Below are 21,267 nucleotides of genomic sequence, written 5' to 3'. Positions count from 1 at the left end.
TTCACCAATATTTCAGTAGTTGCCCTTGTCCAATGTTTCCGAGTTTAATGGCTTGAAGCTTCCATTTCTTTATCACTATAATCTTTGAAATGTACTCGTTGATTATATCCATTCTTTTCATTTGTTGATTTCTTGTAACCATTATCAACCTCTTCTTCATCTTTATATAACTCTGCATCAATAGCATGACTCATTCCAACTTCATCCATTAATTGCCTCTTTCGCTTAATGCTGTCAATGATAACATCATGAAACTCCTTTTTTGCAATTTCCAAAATCTCTTTCAATGTGAATTCCACCTTAGCATTTAATATACGTTCTTCCAGCACCCTTTTTAAATTTGTTGCTGCTTCAATACAAAAAAGTAGCTTATAAGTAATTGATTTACCCTTATCTTTTGTCTCATTTGTTTTTTCTTCCAATGATGCTGAAATATCTTTTATAGGCAATTCTTATGAAACCGCCTCATGAGCCTCGTTCCCTCAAGACTCTTTCTTAAAAAAATTTCTTTTTCTTATATCATCAAAATTTCCTCGTCTCTTTTCTTCCATCAAAGCTTCATGTTGGCTCTTAGCAATATATGCATGAACTGAAAGAAACTCAATAGGATCTTCCCAACCTGTTGCACCTTGTATTACAGCTGCAGTCCTCAATAACGCTTCCCAAGGCATTTTTTCCTTTGGCATTGTGGAAATGGCAGAAGCCCAAAATTCAATAGTTTCTATACTTCCGCCAAAGTCATTATCTACTCTACCACCATAACTTGGACTCTCTTGTGTTGCTATTCTATATTCTATTAGGTAATCTTGAACTAATGCTCTTATACCTCCTTTATCAAAATTGGTTTGAAGGAGATCCTATGTATCTTTTAATGCAATCTTTCCATCTTTCTAGCAAATAACTCCTTGTTGTATCATATTATTAAATTCATTGCAATCTTTCCTTGTATGTGAAGCATCATCACACCAGATACATCTTTGTATATACCCTTGTTTTGAAACATTCTTCAAATTGTTTGTAGAAATATTTTCTTCAAGTCATGCCAATTTGATATTTAAGATCTTGCATTCCACATATAATTTCTTCAATCTTCATCTCTCCTTTCTTCAATAAAGGTATTGAAGGTTGAACAGTAGGCATTGTTGGTCATGTTGTATGTACTGAAATTTTAGGTGCTTGTACTGCTTATAGAATATTACTCATATTCTTCCTTCTTTCTCTTTTTGCAAGCAAACCCAACACATTTTTAATATTTTTCCACTTTTTTTTCAATCCTTTATCTTGTTCTTTGTCTTCAAGAAGTAACTCCAATTTCCCTTGTAATTCTCTATCAGCAGCTTGAAGAAATAACTCAACCTTGTTCGACTCTAATGTCAATTTTTCTACCTTTGATAATTGAGAATACTACCTTTCAAATTTCTTTAGTAGCTCAATTACTTAGAAATTCTTATTAGGCCACTCAATCCATTCTAAAAATAGTTTCTTAGTAATACAATCAGTGTCCTTTAAAAAATATTCGTCTTTTAATGCAAGTGAAAAAATCTCCCATGAATTTTCATAATGCTCTATAATTGAGGTAATATGCTCTCTTATTTCCAGTATCATGGCTAGTCCAAATAATTCAATCATCTTCTTTTCAAAAACCCGATTAAATTCCATTTCTCGAACATAACATCTTAAATACTTTGAAATATCCCTTCCATCAAACTGATCAATTTTATTGACCACTGCTTGCAAAGCTTTGGTTGCTAAAACTTCCTTGCGATCATTGCTTTGTTGTTGCTATATAGATAATGATAAGGCTTGAAACATACTAGCAATGGATGGATCCATGTACATACCCTATCCTTTAGAAGAAACTCCATTAGAAGCTCCACTTGAAGCTCCTCCCAAAGATCTTTCAAAATTTTTATTCTCGTTCTCCATAAAATAAAATGAAAATAAATAAAATCCAATACCTTCTACTTCAAGCTTTCATGTTGGGTTCACCACTTATGTCGTATTACATGCTATCTTGTTTGAGAACACACCGAATGTTTGGCTTTAGATGATAAAACAATGTTTTGCAAGTATCCAAGTAAGCTAGTGGGTTTCTACCATCTAAATACAAATTATTTTGGATTTCAATGTAAGAGCTTAATCCCATTACAAAATGCTTAGAAATACTATTTTTAATAACTTCAAGATATTATAAGCACAAGTCTTTTATTATTTATTAGTTTTATTTTTTTTTATTTTTTTTTCTATTTTGATTTTTATTTTTAGTTTTTTAAATCCTAACCCTAAATAACGAGCTTCGGTAAGCTATAATTCTCAATCTGACCATCCGATTGTGATAAACTTCTACCACTAATGTCTTTGCAAGTCTTCTAAATGCTCAAGAATTTTCAATCCAATCTAACTTACAGATTGCAAGAAAACGTTGTAAATCCACACTGATGTATCTTAACTGCCGTTTAGAAGTCTTTGACTTACCATGCCAAAAGTCACCTTATTCTAGTCGATTGATCTCCAAATATTACAAAAACCCTAAACAATCCTAATCTGCTAAGTTTCGATACCTCTTTATGCCAATGGTCAAATAACTTCTATCTATTTCGTCAAATTAATACAAACTTTTGCATGCACTCGGCATTCTCAATCCTCTAGACACCTATAAATTTCAATCGCAGAAGTTTCTCCAATTTCACAAAATAGTCAAGAATATCAGCCTTAACTTTATTGTAAAAAAAAAAATCCAAATCACCAATACAAACACTGACTTTCAGCAATGATTGCCAAAGTTCTCCCAAACCCTATGAATCCAATTCTACACCTTTCGGAAGAGCTTGAAGCCAGCTCTCCAATCCCAAAATCTTAATCTTCGAATGCCCCTTTCCTTATCTTCTCCTCCCTTTTAACTTTGTGTGGTCCCATTTTCTCCCGCCCTAGACTTCGAATTGGAACAACCGACGATGCTTCCTCAAAATTCTTGTCTCTAAGAGGATCTTTTCATGGAAAGGATGTTTCTCCTAAAACGGCATAGAAAATGGAATAGCTTGAAATGGAACCAAAGTCTCTATATTCGGGACTTCATTGAGTTGCCCAACCAAGTCAGGACTCATACTGGATAAGAGGCCCATATTAGGACCTAGATTGGATGTCTCTGTAATTGGGTCAAATTGGCCCTTCACATCAGACTCACCCAAATATTGAATTGGTCCTTTCTCTTTTTGTCGACTCTTGGTAAGAACGGCTCGGACTCATTCTACCCGATTTACTAGAGAATCTTGAGGACCTTGATTTATCTCCTCAATTTTTCCTTGGCTTTGGATCTGTTGATCCCGTTTATTGAAATTAGATGGAGCATTACATTGTTGATAAGTATGCCTCAACTGCTTGCAATTCTTACATACTAGTGCATAATCATCACTGGCTTTGGAATTGGAATATTCACTGGCATAATGATCAATCTATCTGGAACGGAAACAACAAAGTGGTCTTCTTGCACCCCCATCATGCCTATTGGATGTCTCCACCGGTATATATCTACTAGGCTTGTTCCATGTAGGGTTGGAAAATGATCCTAGTTGTCCCATTGGTACAGAGGGTACTTGGTTTGATGACGTTGGTGAGGTGACATTAACTGATCTTAAATATTGGCACTAAAATTGGCCACTATTTCTAACATCCAAGATGACTAAATATTAATAATATCTTTTTTATTTATATTTTTATCATGTAATTGTGTTACAACATGACACCATGATATTACTCCTCCTTCTAGGGACAAGCTCCACGAGAAGCGGTCTTCATATGTTGAGCAAGTCCAAGATGCGGCGAATTATATTTGCTACATATTTCGATCTTTGCTCTCTTCAAAGATGGTTAATAAGTCCTTCCAATCATCTTTAGTCTCCCATACCAAGGCGACAAGACTTCCTTATTATTTGATCATTGTTAAGGCCTTCATAACTTCCTTCAAATAAAATATTTGGAACACCGTCAGGAGTAGTTCTTGCCTCTAATAAAATCACTTAACATCGGGATTCTCTTCCAAGGTTGTGATACCAAACACGTTATATCTTGCCATCTATTTGAGGAAGGACATGTCATTCTTGAGGATCTTCATCTCGAATCCATCGTCTTGAAGGTTGTGACAATCATAATGTCTCATTTGGTAAGTCCACAAATAAAAGCTCTTGATTTGAATCTGCTAGTTTTTGGTGCTCCATCTCATGACAAATACACAGAAGCTACAATGAAAGATAGAAGGTAGAATGTTATTTTCCTTTGATCTTAGTTCTTTTATAGTAAAGGTTTGCTATTCTTCATTTTGGTTTTGATGGATGTCGTTGATGAAAGACTTCAACTTTTTTTGTTGTATTTGCAAGATTCTTTAAGGGCTTCCATGTGTATTTACTAGTATTATATCCATGCCAATGAACAAGATATTCCAACCTATTTCGGCGCCACCTTGAGTCTAAGACTTCTTCCACCTCAAACTCTTGGTTATTATCCACTTTTATAGGAAGAAGTGGCATTTGTCTTCTTCCCAAGATATCCATTGTCTTATATGGCTCCAGAAGAGATATTTGAAATACATTGTGGATCTTCATAGACTTCGGTAGATGTAATCGATAGGCAACAGAATTGATTTGTTCACTAATACAAAAAGATCCGAGCCTACGATAATCTAATTTATCACAAGGACAAGCAGTCTTGATATTACGACAAAGTAACTATACCTTATCACCCATATTATATTGTAGTTGCTCCTTGCGATAGACATTTGTGTTGGTCTTTTGTCGTTCTTGAGCTTCCTTTAATTGTATCATTATTGTTGTATGTAGCTCTGACAAGCGATTTGCTAAATCTTCCGCCGTAGGATTATCAACTTTTAAAAAGTCAAAAGTATCATAACATGGATGATGACCATAATTGGCAAAGACAGGTGTTTTTTTAGTAGAAGAATATATCAAATTATTATATGCAAATTTTGCCAATGGTAAAAAAGTTGTCCAATCATCTTGATAATTATTGATGGTACATTTCAAATACTGCTCCAAAACTTGATTTATCCGTTCTATTTGTGCATCAGTTTGAGGATGAAAAGCTGAAAAAAGCTTTATATCCACCTTTAGAATCTTAAATAGGGTTCTCCAAAATCTTAATACAAATTGAGTCCCCTTATCTGATATAATATCCTTTGGCAATCCATGATAGCGATAGATATTGTTAATGAAAAGCTTAGCTATTTCTTCACTTGTGATAGATTTTGTATATGGTACAAAATGTGCCATCTTGGTAAAACGATCTACTATCACGAATATAGAGTCATAAGAACGTGAGATTAGAAGATCCATGATGAAATCCATAGAAACAGAAGACGATGGTTGTTCTGGAATAAGTAACGACTGAAGAAGTCCGTAAGGTCGATGACGAGGAGTTTTTGATCTTGAGAAAATATCACAAGATTGTACAAAATCTTTAATTGCCTTCTACATTTGTGGCCACCAAAAATCCCTAAATATTAGTTCCAAAGTTTTATTGTACCGAAAGTGTCCTGCTGTTTGAAAGTCATGATGAGCTTGAAGGACACGTTGTCATGATGAAACATGGATAACAAGTGAAAGGATGAAGAAAATATCATGATTTGAGGATCTCACTTCAAAAATATTGTAGCAAATTATCTAGGAAAAATAGATATTAGTCAAAGGGTAGAAAAATTAAAGGTGCCAATGCTGCCTTTTTAGAAAGGTGACTTTTACTTACTTTGAAGGGCCATAAATAAGGCAAAACAAGATAGATTGAAAAAATAAATAGTATAGAAATCTTAAGGAAGAAGTTAAGAGTAAATTCCAGTAAAAATTACTTAGAAAAACTAGATGTTGATAACCGGAGAGGGCCGGTTATGAACCAAGGTCGAAATCAGACCTTGAGGCACAAAACCTAGTCTCGACAACGACTGTAGGATTCTTTGGCAGATCGAAGAGTAAGGTTTGATAGAAGATTGGATAAAGTTTCTATGGGTGTTGGTTTTGGGTGATTAAGATCTGTATTGACTTTGTAATAGCTTTGCAAAGTCAAGGTTTGTTTCAGATGACTTGGGTTTTATGAAATAAAATAGGATTTACGATTTGGGTAATTTCAAGAGTTTTGTAATAGATCTACAAGTGAAATTTTGTGGATTTATGGTTATAGTTGTTTTTAATATGTACTACAATTTACGGTAAATTTGAGCTTGATCTAATGGTTGAATTGAGAAATATAGAGGTTTAAATAGATCAAGGTCTCAGAAAGTAGAATTTTAGGTCCAGTGGGGGTTTTTGAGATTTCTTGCAATCTATTGGTTGGATTGGAGTGAAACTTGCATAAGAGGATATTAGACTGTATTTCTATGCGTATGAGAATTTTAAGATCAATCGAAAGGTGCAAAGGAGAGATATTGGCTTTGGAAGATTGGCATTAAGATTGGAGAAGGAGGCCGGCCAATACCCGAACACATTTTTGAAGATATCGTCAATTGGGTAACTCCGATCCTTATCAAATTTTTTGTGCTTGTTTTTAACTTATTGTTTTAGAAGTATGAAAAATTTTAGATAAGATCAACGGTTTATTCATTATTTATTGAGGTTTAAATCTGTTTTAGGAATTATTAGGATTTGGTTTAGGATTTGGTTTGGGATTTGGTTTGGGATTTAGGATTTGGATTAGGGTTTGATTTAGGGTTTAGGATTTGGTTTAGGATTTAGTATTTGGATTAAGATTTGGTTTAGGATTTAGGATTTGGATTAGAGTTTAGTTAGGGATTAAGGTTTGATTAGGATTTGATTTAGGATTTAAGATTTGGTTTAGGATTTAGGATTTGGATTAGTATTTGGTTTAGGGTTTAGAATTTGGATAGGGTTTGATTTAGAGTTTAGAATTTGGATGAGGATTTGGTTTAGGATTTAGAGTTTAGAGTTTGGATTAGGGTTTGGTTATGGATTAAGGTTTGATTAGGATTTGATTTAAGATTTAGGATTTGTCTAGGATTTGATTAAGGTTGGATTAGGATTAGGATTTGGTTAGAATTTAAGGTTCTATTAGAATTTTGTTAGGGTTTGACTAAATTTTCTTTAATACTCTTTTATATTTCTTTAGGATTTTTTTAAGTTTCTTTTATAACTTCAATAAAATTTAATTGAGCTTACTTAATGTTTGATTATGATTGTTAAAGTTTAATTGTAAATTCTCTATAATCCTATTGGATTCTTAGGATCTTTTGTTACAATTTTCTTTTACCTTCCACAGCAAGGTGCTCGGTGCATTCTCAAGCAAGACTTCACGTAATACGACATCGTAATCAGACTTCACCTTCTAGAACATATAGGCATCTTTCAAAATATAATAGATTATTCTTGAATTGAAACTTGGAAGTATCATAGGACTTAGAGGAAGTATCCTTGATATCTTGAATAAGAAGATCAAAGGATATGCTTGATTGAATTTGCTTTACAAATATTGAATCAACAGTCAATATTGATTTTATAGCTCAAAGATGAAAATGCTCGGGCTTCAAGAGAATTGATCTTTGTTGATCAAAAGATGCATCTCCTTCTTTTGGTATAAGATAAGAACGTCTAGAAAGAGTATCTGATAGACCTTGTTATTTTTTAGGTCGATAAATGATCTTGAAATTGAATCTAGATAAAGACATGCTCCAACGGGCTTGATGATGATTCAAGATACGAGTTGACATGAAGTACTCGAGGTTCTTATATTCTGTATACACGATAACTAGACTTGAGGTGCCTTCTAGATAATGATGCCATTCTTGAAATGAATCCACGATTGTAAGGAGTTCTTTGTCATGGATTTTATAATTAAACTTGACTACTAAAAATTTCCTCGAATGAAAAGTTATTGGATGGAGTTTGTCATCCATTCCCATTTATGACAACATCACATCTATAGCAAAATCTAATGCATCTGTTTCCATAAAAAAATACCTTGGAAAAGTCAACGGAATATAAGATTGGTGCATAAATAAATTCCTTCTTTAAAGCATCATATGATGCTTCTGCTTCTTTATTCCACTCAAGTTTGTCTTTACAAGTCAAACGTGTAAGTGGAGCTGCAACTTGAGAAAAATTCTTGATGAAGATTCGATAGTAATTAGCAAAGCCCAAAAAGCATTGCACATCTCATACTGTTCTTAGAATCTTCCAATCTATAATAGTTTGAACCTTCTTGGGATCCATCATAAGGCCTTTGTTGGAAATGATGTATCCTAAGAAGTCAACTTGAGTAGTGTGGAATACACACTTTTCTAATTTGGCATATAATCTTGCATCTCTAAGTTTCTGTAACACGCGATGAACATGAAGCTCATATTCTTTTGTATTCTTAGAGTAGATTAGAATGTCATCTAAATAACAAACAATGAAATCATCTAAAAACTCACAAAAAATATCATTCATAAGATGTTGAAAAGCGGTCGGTACATTCATGAGTCCAAAAGGCATGACATTATATTCAAAATATCCATACCTAGTTCGAAAAGGAGTCTTCTATTCATCTCTTTTTTTGATACGAATTAAGTTGTATGCTCCTCGTAGATCTACGTCTTTCTTCTTCATAAATAAAATAGGAGCCCCGATTGGAGATTTAGAATGGCGTATGAAGTTCTTTGCCAAATTTTCATTAGTATACTCCTTTAATGTAGCCAACTCATTCTGCAATAAGCTATAGATTGGTCCGAATGGTGATTGAACTCCTTCTTGCAAATTAATTGAACAATCATAAGATTGATGCTTGGGAAGAATATCTGCATTCTTCTTTTCAAAAACGTCTTAGAATTCTTGATATTACTGAAGAATACCACTCAACGTTGTTTCACCATTAGAAATAGGTGTAGCACATATAGCAAAAGATGATCCTTTTTTTGCAGCATGCATGAAAGCTTTTGTACCTATTAGTAAAAATTTGGACGTATTGGACTTATATACTTCTACTTTGTTAATGCAATCTATGATTATACTATCAAAAAAGTTAAGATTATGAGAAATCCAATCTATTTGAGGATTATATTTTTTTAGCCATGATAATCCTAAAATAACTAGATTAGTGGGAGATTTTATTACATTAAATACTACTACGATGTTATGATCTTTAATTGCTATATCTAAAGGAATAGTTTCATGGATAACATTTCCAGAAGACAACGAACGACCATCTATGACTTCTACATGTACGGATTTAACTTTCTTCACTAAAGGTATTTTTTTATTTTTGGTAAAATCTTCGTCTATAAAACATGCTGAGGCTCTTGAATCTAACAAGATAAAGACTTTGTAATTATTAGGTCTTAAATATACTTCTATTATAAAACAAGGTGAGGGATCTAAGGAGAGGATAGGACCTTTACTAGGTGTTGCACGTGATTCCAGCCGCATAGTCTCTATTATAGTTGGAGAAACTCGTTTTCCAACATACTATCTTCTTTGGTAATTGTGCTCCTCATTTTGTAATTGCGTTATTTTTTTGGACAATATTGAATAGTGTGCTTAGCTTCTCCATAATATAAACACAATCTCTCTTGGCGACATCGAGTCTTTTCCTGCTTCATGAGAGATTTAAAACGTATCATATCAATTTGCATTGATTCCGACTTTGACAAATATGTTTCAGAAAATTTGGGAGCTGCCGCCATTACTTGATTTGTTCCTCTCCAACCAAATCTTTGTTCTTGAAACCTTTCAATTAAATGATTGTCGCATGTAATGGCTTGAGTAATAAATTATTTCAAAGATTCTACTCTTGGCATTGTTAATAACAAATCTTTGATGCTATCCTTCAATCCATATCGAAATTGATTGATAAGTGCTTTGTCGTTCTAGTCCAAATCGCAAGCATGATTTTGGAATTTGATAGCATATATAGTGACTGATCGTGATCCTTGTCATAAGGATAGAAGCTTGATTTCTGCTACTCATTCTCGATCACTTTCTCTGAATGTGGCCATAAATAATTCTAGAAATTAATTCAAATTATAAAGGAGTTGTGAATCTTTTTTCATTAAAGGTACAAACCAAGAGAGAGCACTTCTTGATAGTAGTGCGCCTATAAATCCGACTTGAATAAATCCATGAGGATATTGGAAAGGGTGCAACGTTAGATAGAGCTTGACTTGTTGCAAAAATCCTCAAAATTTTGATCTTGTTCCATCAAACTTCTCAAGCATACTAATCTTTGTCTCTGTTATACTTGTAGAAGCAAAACTCCCTGGATTTGGTTGTGAGGTTGATCTACTTGCTTCTTTCAACTGCACAACTTCTTGTTGCAAACTTTGAACTTCTTCCATATGCGTACGTATAATACTTCTATGATTCATGTTGGAAATACGTAAGATTTCTACTCTTAGAGTATTGACAAGCTCATGAAGATCTGCTATAGTTGCAAATCTATTCTCACTTCTATTGAAAGTAGCATCCATAATCTTTTCTTCCATAGACAACTCAAGCAAATTCAAAAGTTAAATTAGAGGAGGATAATCCGCAACCTCTAAAAACAAATCCCACAAAGAGAGATAATCCACTCTCTTTAAGAAAAAGATTAGTGTTAGAAAACAAGATTTTTTGTTTAAAGGTGGATAGTCTGCAACCTTCAAAACACAATAATAGAAGTAGGGTAATCCACTCACTTCTAAAAAAAGGCAGAAACAATATGTTAGCACTCTTGTCAAACTGTCAAGGACATGAATCATGAAGAAAGAGAATCCTCAATACACTCTTCTATTACCAAAGAGAACTAGAAAGTCACTCAAAAGGTGATGTAATATTAACTAGAATGGCTATTGCCAAAAACAAGAAGTCTAGAAAGTCTTGAAACAAGACTAAGATTGGAAAGGTATTAACAAGAAAGAAGAAGGCTTCACTCTTGCCTCCATATATATTATTTAACTAAAAGCCATGTGGTGATGTCCTATAGGACCTCCAACATGTGTTGACTTTGCTAGCAAAATGTCTTATCTTGCAAGGCAAGTTATCTATGTATGTGCTACGTAATTGGCTTGTTCCACAAGCTACGATACGGAGGTAACTTGTTCAACAATCTACCTATACATAGTTAGCTTTTTGGCTAAGTTTCTAACCTACAAACACATCTAAAGTCAAAACCGCATCTATGAAACTTCTAGGAAGCTTCTCTAGAAGACTTTATGAAATTATTCTATTTTATTTACTTCTACTTAATCATATAAGTAACTATTGAGGTAAATATATATGTCCGTGATACTACCATAAATTATTTTTATTAAATTTTAAAGTATTTTTTATTAAAATTAAATTCATTTTTTGTATAATTAACATTATGAAAAATATATTAGAAATATTGATAGGATTTTTTTATTGGAATAAAAAAACACATAAAAAAACATATTGAGTAGGAATGATGTTGTTGAGGCATTAGCAATATCTTACTTTTAATTGCAAAAGTATTGTACATGGTTGTAATAAAAGTTGTTAAAAATGTAGTATGATTAAAAATTAATGTAACATGATTAATTTCTTTTTAGTTAGAAATTAATGCATCTAATAGATATTCTCCACAAGATTCTAACAACTCTAAAGTATTATTTGAGAAAACTAAATTTTTTATGTATGATGATTGAATCTTACCTTTAACATTTAAATATAAGTATCTTTTTTATATTCATGCAAATTTGTGTTTGATTTTTAAATACTTATCATCCATAACTATAATTAAAAGACAAAATTATCTAATACATGTATTTAAATTTATAGTTTATCATCTAACTTACACAAGAAGATACATTTTTCCAAAAAATGTCATCTTATATGTAAATATTATTACTTTGGCGGGGCCAATGCTGGTACGGCCCTGACCAGAGCGGCCCTCGGTGTCGAGGCCCAATCTGACGCGGCTCAGGCAGACATGGCCTCTTTTGGTCGAGCCCTATCTGGTATGGCCCCCGATGGCGAGGCCCAATCTGCTGTGACCATCATTAGCGGGGGCTACTTCGGTACTCCCGTACTGGCGAGACCTTGGCTAGCGCAGCAATAGCTAGCAGGGCTACTTTGGTACTCCCGTGCTCACCTGACTAAGGCTAGCGTGGCCGAATCCCGCGCTCCTCCAATCAGTGCGGCCCAGGCCTGCCTAGCTACGGCCCAATCCTACGGGGTCCAGTCATGAGGGGCTCCATACTGCAAGGTCCAAGCCTACGGGGCCTATTTTCGTGCTGCTCCGGTTAAGGCAGTCCTCGGCAGTGCGGCTGCCTGGTCCGGCTAAGGTAGGAGCGTTGCTGCTCGGCAGAGCCCGACCCGGGACAGCAGCCATTCCATTTCAAATTCAACTATTTAAAGTTCAGGCAATGTTCAAACCCTGTGGCAACATCGATTGGGGCATCACCGATTGGGGCATCTTGATCATCCTAGCATACAATGTATGGCACGCTATCATCTTGTTTCTGGACTACCCTCATTACCAAATAATTTACATTTTCGTGACGGTTGTTTTTATGGAAAACACAGTAATACGCCTTCCCCCAAAATACCCGCCACACGTGCCACAACATTGTTGGCGTTGGTTCATTCCAACCTTTGTGGTCCTATGGCTACTCCTTCTCTTGGAGGGGCTTATTATTTCGTCTTATTTTTGGATGATTACTCGGACTTCACAACAATCTTTTTTTCTTTTTTTTTCAAAAAGAAATCTGAATTTTTTGCTGTTTTTCCAAAATATCATTGCCAAGTTATCACTCAATTTAGCCAATCCTTATTAATCCTTTGAACGGATAATAGTGGCAAACTTACCAATAAAGTATTCTCAATTTATTATGAGCTTCTTGGTATTAATCGGCATTTTATGACTCATACCCCTTGTCAAAGTGGTTTAATTGTAACTTTGCTGTACAATTTTAAACAAGCTCATAAACATAAGATTTTTTTTTAAAGTAAAATCCTTATTACTATCATAGATTTAAAATAATAATATTTATCACATTACAAAAGTACAAGCAAAGAAACTCGCTCTTTTGTGCCCTAAAATCCTCTAATCTAAGTTTAGATGAGACAAGATTGTGACTAAATCCAAGTCCAACAAAACCTTTAAAGCAATCTCAAAAATCTCAAAATTAAAATGCATCTCTAAATTGAAGAAGGCAACTTCCTAAATATCTATGATTTCATTTTTTTTTTTAAATCCTGAAGTATAACAAATCTATATTAATTTCTTCCATGGCTTTATCTTCTTGTAAATAATCATACTTTATAAGCAATATTTTGTTTCAATACCAATCATTTAGATACATTTAATTTTTTGAATTTCAAATTAAAAATATCAATTGCATGTCTATATTGGAGTACCATTTAACTACAAATTCGATTACTGTATTTTTTTTTCTTTTAGTATTATAGGATAGATAATTTTATGGTAATTTATCTAGCTAAAAAAATCATATAAAACATCTATAATTTAAAAAGTTAAGAAAACAAAAAATATTTAAAATGTCATAGTGAAATGTATAGCTAGAGATGTTTTGAAGGGGATATCTCATATAAATGTTATCCTTGAAGTTCATGAAGAATGTGTATTATTTCCTTTGCATAGAGAATACCAAATGTCAAAATGACCTCTTTCTAAAATATATCTATATATACCTATATGGAAGAATGTTAAATAGACCTATGCTTTTATTAAATAGATCCATCCTTGATGAAGAATATGGTAATCATTATGAATGTGGTTGATTTTTATTGGTTATAGATTCAATAGTGGGGAAATGAATCTAGAGGTCATTTTTTTTTTTTAATGATGGGTGAATTGATTTAATAAAAACTTGGGTCCATTTAACATTCCCCTATATACAGTGTCGTTTTTCTTATCAAAAAAGCAGGGGATAAAATACTTTGAAATTCATTACAAAAGATCTCAAGCGTTTGTCTTCCACGCCGATCTGTTCTTCCACACCCACTTGTTGGGCACCACCTCTCCGTTTGAGACTTCACAGTCTTCAGCAAAAGGAGTTCCTGGTCAAGGGTTTGACGCACACAGACAAATTCCACCGGTGAATGAGGACGAAGCAGTTCCGGTAATCTCAAAGGACTTCCTGAGATGCACATGACGACGGTGAACGAGAACCAGCGACCGACGGAATCACCACGGATGGAGAGGGCTTCAAACAAGGCATCGATTAAGTCAAAGACGGATATCTCCTCATCAACTGGAGAATTCTTACTGAGATCGCATTTGGCACATCACTGAAATTCACTGATGCGGACACTCAACTTAGGAAAATTCCCAACCAGTACGTGAAAACAAAGAAAACGGATGTGCATTACAAAAAGTGCATGCAGTGCACGACACGTGGTGATGAGAGAAACTTCCGCGATGCACCGACACAAGTTCTGTCGCAGGATGAATGTACAGGATGCTAACTAGGGATTGTGCTCTCCGCAGGGAGATGCGCGCTGAGCAGGAGTAGCCTCAAGGAGGTTTGTTGACTTACTGCATGGATTTTGACAGCCGCTGCGGGAGATGGAAGGTGCGGAGTGTCGCTGTTGGCTCTGTTGCGAGGGGTAATGCAAGTCTCGCTCACTTACTTCATTTAGAGACAATCTTCTTCTTTTTTTTTGTGCTCTGGCTACCCATCAACTTCTCAGTACCAATCTGCCGTCCTCTAGTAGTTTGTTAGTTGGAGATCATTGCGGGCCAAGTTTAAGTGAAGATTTGTGAGCACAAGTTTTGGAGTCGACGTGATTCTGGACGTAGTGATTGACCGAAGCACAAGCCAGGTTCGGAGTGCGTCTGGAAATATCACATTTGCAATGTGCAATATCACTTTTTTCTGTGCCTTCTTGCAATTGCTATATTTTTTGAAAGATTTCTTGATGAATTCATTATGTATGTAAGATTTGCCTGTAACTTTGATTGTAATCTATTTCATTATGGTTTGTTGTGCATTTGGCTTTTTTTAAGGAATTACAATCCTTCGCTCTATAATTTGTGGCTACTCAAAACCAACATCAAATTAGAAGATTGTAATAATCTATTAAAATTAATTTTATTTTCAAAATGATAGAATTTTAATCAAAATTATTACCTTACAGCTTTGTTTCAATCAAAAGAACTATACAAAATCAAGGTTTTGAAGAATCATTGGCCTCATTAGTTGAATCTAGAATTATTTCTTTAAAAGAAGTTGCTACTTGTAAAGTATTCTTATAAAAATCCTCAAAAAGGACTTTTAGTGTGATCTACATTAATATTTTCATGGTTTCTACCCCCTTGGTTGTTATGGGATTCTATTAAATATTAGAGTCAAGATTAAGTTTTCATTATATAAAAGACATCAATTTCTAATGGACTCTAAAAAGAAAATTGAATCAAGACTCTATGCAATATATTATTAAATTTTATCCTAAAATAAAATAACTTTATTAAATTATTATTATAGTATTTATTTATTATTTTAATATAATAAGCAATTGATTCAATTAGATTGTTAGAAATTTCTCTCTAATAAAGCAAGCAATAATTATGTGCTTCTCCAAGAATATAATTCATATTCAAATTGTATTGTTGTTTATTTAAGCAACTCTAGCCATTATTTTTTATAAGAAATTTGTCTCATTTCAAATAAATTTAAAAGATAGATTTTTTCTTATTAAAAATGTAATTCCTTAAAGTCTATACAAACTATTAAGGAATTACAATGTCAAGACAATGTCAAGACTCAAGCTCCATTTGACTATTGTAATTACCTTTAAAAGATTAAATAGATCATCTTTTAATTATAAGTTTAAATAATACTCAATATTTAGCTTTAGTTATGGATAGTGTAATTATACTTTGTAGCTTTGAGCTCTACTTAAGTTGCAACTTTTAACCATATACATGAGCCTTGATGTAGATTTGTGTGAATTTATATCTCGTCTTTAGTCAGCATCAACATAAATAACTAATCTTTCCTATCCACCTTTGAAATAGTGAATTTTGGATCATCTCATGTCCTTGAGATTCTATAAGATATGCATGTCTACTTTCTATTGAGATATTTTTTGAACTGCATAATATTTGTTTATATAACTTACAACAAATCTTTTGTCTAGTCTTGAGAAAGTATGCCTATCTTTACAACATAAGTAATTCTCTCTATTTGTTATATTTTTAGAATTATAATTTGTTCTAGATGTTTGTACTACTAAAGCTTCACTCTTAAGATTGTCATTGATATTTTCTCTGAATTGAAATATGTGTGCTTCAACTATTAATCTACATAATATTTTTTCAAAACTAAGAAACTAATCAATATCTTTGAGGTTGTATATTGGAGTATTGAAAGTAGGATGTAATTGATTAAAAATTATTTGTACAAAAGTTTTGGCAAGAGCGGTCTGACCAAGTATAGCCAATTGTTTCTTAATTTCACAAGCCATTATCAAGAACTCCTCCATTGAAGTGAATTTTTGAGACTCAAATGTTAAGAGTTTATAATTGGGATTTATCACCATAGCAAGGATTCCATTCTTGTACTTATCTTTCAATGTTCTCCATGTGTCCATTGAATCCTAGTGTTCAATCATCAAATCCAAAAGATAGTCTTTTATAGCAAAAGATATAAACTTTATTGCTTTTGCTTTCATATTGCAAAATTGAACATCTATCAACATGCATCTATTGTATGTATATGGATATGTTACAAGTATTAGTTTTAGAATAGTAAGTTTTTATCAGTTTTTTCATTATTAGATTCTAAATTTAGAATTTATCTTCACCAATCAATTTATTGGCCTCACCAACCTATAGAAGATTATTAAAGCTTAACATTATAACTATTTCTATTATGTTCTTTTAGCAAATAGATTATTGAATATAATATTTCTATTCTACTCTTTAACAAAATAAAATAGATTCTAATAAATAACTTTGAGTTGATCTATGATACAGTGTAGAATTTACACAAACAAGAGTAATAATATATTTCATATGTATTAAATTTATACATGATCTCAAGTGACCTAAGAGACTAAGTGACCACAGATGTCAGGAGCTGTAAAATCTCGTTGCTCAAGCACTTCGCAAGGGTTACATGAATCATGCAGTCTTGAAAACACGTCCATGGTCAGTGCTCATCACGCCCTTCGCATGCTAACCTTGGTGGACTTGTGTGTCTCAGGCGTGGATAGGCAAGCAGAACCCACCAGCTTGAATGGAATTAGAATCCAAGAGAGTCTAAGAGGGTGTGCTTGATCAATGTTCACATAGGGATGATTATGTATTGATATAATGCACTGAGTCCCGACGATGAATAGAGAGCCAACTCAGGTTTCGTTGCGGAATCAGGAAAAGTTATTGAAGTCATCGTTGGATAGCGTATGCTCAGACTTCCTGATGAGCGAATGGATTGCGGAAGATTGTTCAATTGCATTCCTTAAAAGTGGTTCTTGAGCAGAGTGCACAAGGGTCAGCGAAGTCAGAAGCCAAGTTCTATACTCATTAATAGAGAGATCGAAGCAACATTAGCGAGGAAGACGAGAACTGAGAGGATACCGTTGGAAGGAAGCGATAGTACCTGAAGCTTTCTTCCTAGTTTGGAGAAACTCAATACATCGTTCCATGTTACTTCGTGCTTTCACACAGAAAAACGACCATGAAAAGTGCAGTATAAGAGCCGCCAAAACTAATTATCTACTGGTATTCATGTCTTCGTTGAAAGTAACATCATTACAACGTCACAATGAACTTGATTTCCAAGCGTTCCTGAATGTCTTGGTTCCCAAGATGTCTCGCACAATCCTACTATACTTGCAACTCTTTGCAGAGTCGAGAAACAACAACAATTGAAAACCAGCTTGGAGGACAAATGTCATCAAAGCCTGGAGCGAGGTAATTATTGACACATGATCCAACTATCCTGAACATCAACACGATGAGGCTATCGTATCTCATGTCCGGTGAGAACAGCACTCTTATCAATTGAATGGAATACATATCAACTCTACGAAAACAGAACAGAAATCAATTCCAGAAGCAATGGTCAAAATGCAGGCATAGGCAGCCCCTTAGTGATAGATATGATTACAACACATGATTATTATAATCAGGTAATGCTGATGATGATGGATAATCTTTCCAAACTCTTCTGAAACCTCTCCAGACAGTGATTACATCAGTATTCAAATGCCTCAAATAAGTCATCAAAGCTATCTGAGTAACATAGTCGTGCTGCAGAAGAGAAACACAGTGTTCTTCCAGTATTTCATTCCAAATATTCATTGTTGAATGTGGAATACACCAGATAACAGTCACACAAAAGGCGGATTCTTCTTAGAGGCCTCCTCGTTGCCAAAATGCATTCCACCAATGGTGATTAGGCATCTGTTGAATGTAAAATTCCTATCAAAAACCTGTAAGAGAATGCGAGCAAAGGAGCACCAAATCTGACAATTGGTGAAAGGAATAATTTCTCTCATTCTAACTGGATCTTCACATATTGAGCTTGATAAGAGGACTAATCAAACGCCTGCTTTACGAAGTATTAATGACAACCCAAAGTGAAAAGGCGTAAAGATTCTTACACGTTTGTATGTTGATATGTCACTCCGCCATTTGCAGCAATTAGCTTTAACAACAATTCAAAAACACGATGGGCTTCAGACCACTACAGCTACTGGCCATGTAGCTTGAGAGGACATGATGATACCCACAATAACTCCAAATAGACCTAGGGCACTCCCAAAGATTTCAATAACTAGAATCTTGACGAATAATGTGGAGTTTTGGGCATCCGAAAGCGCGCAGCTGCTGCCTATGATACCAACGCACAGCCTGCAAGAATAACAAATAGATAAAAGTTCATCCACAATCCAATACTTGAATGATATTCAAACGAAAAAACAAACGGGTATATTCCTTATTGCTATGAGCACATGGAACTTCATCAATTTCGAAAACACGAGCTTAAAATACATGCACTACAAACTGGCAAAAGCCAGAACAGATTGGTCAAGATAAGCTATGAATTAGGGTTTAAAAAAAAGTTCAAAAATAACTAACCCGCAGAGCAAATTTGCAAATCCAACAATAACCCCTGAAGCGAACAATGAGTAGCCAGCACGCATGGAATCAGGGTGAAACGGTTCCTTGGTTGTCTCCAACTTGGTCTGCAGTATGATCGCTACAATAACACCATAGATGGCAACTGCTTCGCAAAAAATCACACTGCAAAATCCGTAAGCTCGATCAGTAGCCAGAGATTCCACCAGCTGATTCAGCACCCAATTTCTTCCATGTCAGGGGAGGGAAAGAAGGGGCAGAGGAGAGACCGCGACACTTCAAGATGTCCACTTCACCTGATTAGATTTTTTGACGTAATTCGAGGAGCCTTGATTGCTGCACCTATAAGACTGCTCCCAGTAATATAGATCCCCCTGTGGAATGCATTACATCGGAGATCAGCCCAACGACATCATTGAAAAACTCCAACACCTCCTAAACCCAACAGGAGGCAATCATGAATTGAAGCAGCCCCATGCAAGTTACCATACAGATTCACGTTTCCAGTACAATGAACACCGTAGTATCTTCCCAACAAATTTGTTCCAACCTGATACAACTTCACAAGTCCTACCTAATGCATCCATCAACGCTCATTCGACGTCGAAAAATCTGCGCAGTACTTGTCTCCGCACACGAAACGACTGATCCAAACCCAAAGGCTACACAACAGCTGAGGGACAATTACCATGAAGCTCCAAGGACGGAAACTCCAATGGAGATCGCAATTCCAATCGCAGAGTACACATAAGGTGACATGTACAGCAAAGCATGCGTCCACGCATACCACCACGCGACAAACCCCATCTCTTCGGATCTACACCAACAATCCGAGTCTCTCGTAATCAAATTAACACGAGACCTAACTCCCGCCCGAAACCAAATGAGCTAAACCCAGACCCTAAACAAAGATCCAGCTGTAAACGCAAGCAACTGAGTCCCCGAAAAGGACCAGGGGGGGACGTGTCCCAGCGATAGAGCCAGCCTTTTTGCGAGGCGGAAACGCGGCACCTGTCCATCCCCAGCAACGAATTCCCACACAACCAAGCGCAGAATCCGTGGATGATCCACGGATGAGCAACGGCGAAGCGTCGGCACTGTTCCGAACCGTTGCCTTGCGCTCTTCCTCGCCCTGGATCGCAATTGGGTTCACAGTCATAAGCTGCAATCTACAACGATTGTGCGACGATGAGCCATACAGCGGCATCGATCTCTCGCGATTCATTCCGCGGCCTCCGATCCTTAAGTGCGAATTGCTTCACGGTATTAGGGTGTGTCTCGGTATTTGGAACGTATGCGGCATTAGGGTAATTGTTTTCGGTCTTGGGGTGCTTCGCGGTATTAAGGCGCTCTTTCGGTATCAGGATGCGTCGCGGTATTGGGGTTGGTCGCGGCATTGAGCAGCGCTTCTGTGTGATGTTGAATGCGTAATAATTTGAAGATTGAGTTTCATTACAAACTGTTACATTTAATCAAAATCCAAAAACCTAAAATGAATTGATGTCAACTCGTAATTTAAAAAATCTATTGATTATTACATTGTGTGAAAAAATAAAATGTATCTGTTGTCCCAAAAAAAAACTTTTAGTGTCTCTTGTGAAGTTTTATGAGTGTAAAGATAATGATGTAATAGTTTACTGTGCTCACTGAGTCAAATAGTAGTTGTAGACCTGAGAAGGCAAGTGGCACAAGGCTTATAGCATCTTGATAAAAGGATAAAAATGAAGAAGTAGAGAGACTGTGGCAACACACAATCCAAAATACAAGATTAAAATCTCATGTGGAGGTGTTGGTCAAAAGCTATGTATCATAAAAAGGCATTGGTGTATTTGGACAATAAAGTGACGTGACTCCTTTCACATTGTCTTGTTGATAACACAAAATTTCTATAAGATGAAAATAATTTTATAACTAATATTGAAAACTTATTATCAGTATAATATATACTTATATATATATATATATATATATATATAGGGAACTGTTAAATTGACCCAATAATTTATTAAATTTATCCACCCATCCTAACCATCATCAAGAATGTTATCCATTGTTGGATTTGCATGGGTCAAAAACCAATGATAAAATGGTTGGATCCTCAACCAATGATGATGGGTGGGTCAATTTAGTAAATGCATGGATATATTTAACAATTCCATATATATATATATATATATACACACACACACACACATGTTAACATTGGGACTTCGCTTTGGAAAAAAT

At 34.9% G+C, this 21,267-nt stretch overlaps 1 protein-coding gene across 4 annotated transcripts; it reads right to left on the bottom strand.

The window, feature by feature from the left end:
• Positions 1–18,019: 18,019 nt before the first annotated feature.
• LOC112285405 (V-type proton ATPase subunit c''2) lies at positions 18,020–20,246 on the bottom strand. Of its 4 annotated transcripts, none has more exons than XR_012217964.2 (6): positions 20,053–20,246; positions 19,730–19,858; positions 19,338–19,415; positions 19,042–19,206; positions 18,564–18,813; positions 18,020–18,392 (listed from the first exon to the last, which is right to left on the bottom strand). XR_012217964.2 is itself a non-coding variant. In XM_073535581.2 (5 exons), exons 1-5 carry the CDS (start codon positions 20,058–20,060, stop codon positions 18,639–18,641), a joined length of 555 nt encoding a protein of 184 aa, XP_073391682.1. In that variant the 5' UTR covers positions 20,061–20,246; the 3' UTR covers positions 18,485–18,638. The 4 variants fall into 4 exon arrangements, 1 of the variants encoding a protein (XP_073391682.1); XR_012217963.2 differs by having other exon boundaries at positions 18,020–18,363; XR_002970682.3 differs by lacking the exon at positions 20,053–20,246 and having other exon boundaries at positions 18,020–18,363; positions 19,730–19,935.
• Between the last annotated feature and the right edge of the window lie 1,021 nt (positions 20,247–21,267).

This window comes from Physcomitrium patens, chromosome 8 (assembly GCF_059467195.1).
Source record: "Physcomitrium patens ecotype Gransden chromosome 8, ASM5946719v1, whole genome shotgun sequence".
Classification (NCBI taxonomy): domain Eukaryota; kingdom Viridiplantae; phylum Streptophyta; class Bryopsida; order Funariales; family Funariaceae; genus Physcomitrium; species Physcomitrium patens.
Note: the sequence above shows the minus strand (reverse complement) of the source record. Positions and strands in the feature narration are given on the sequence as shown.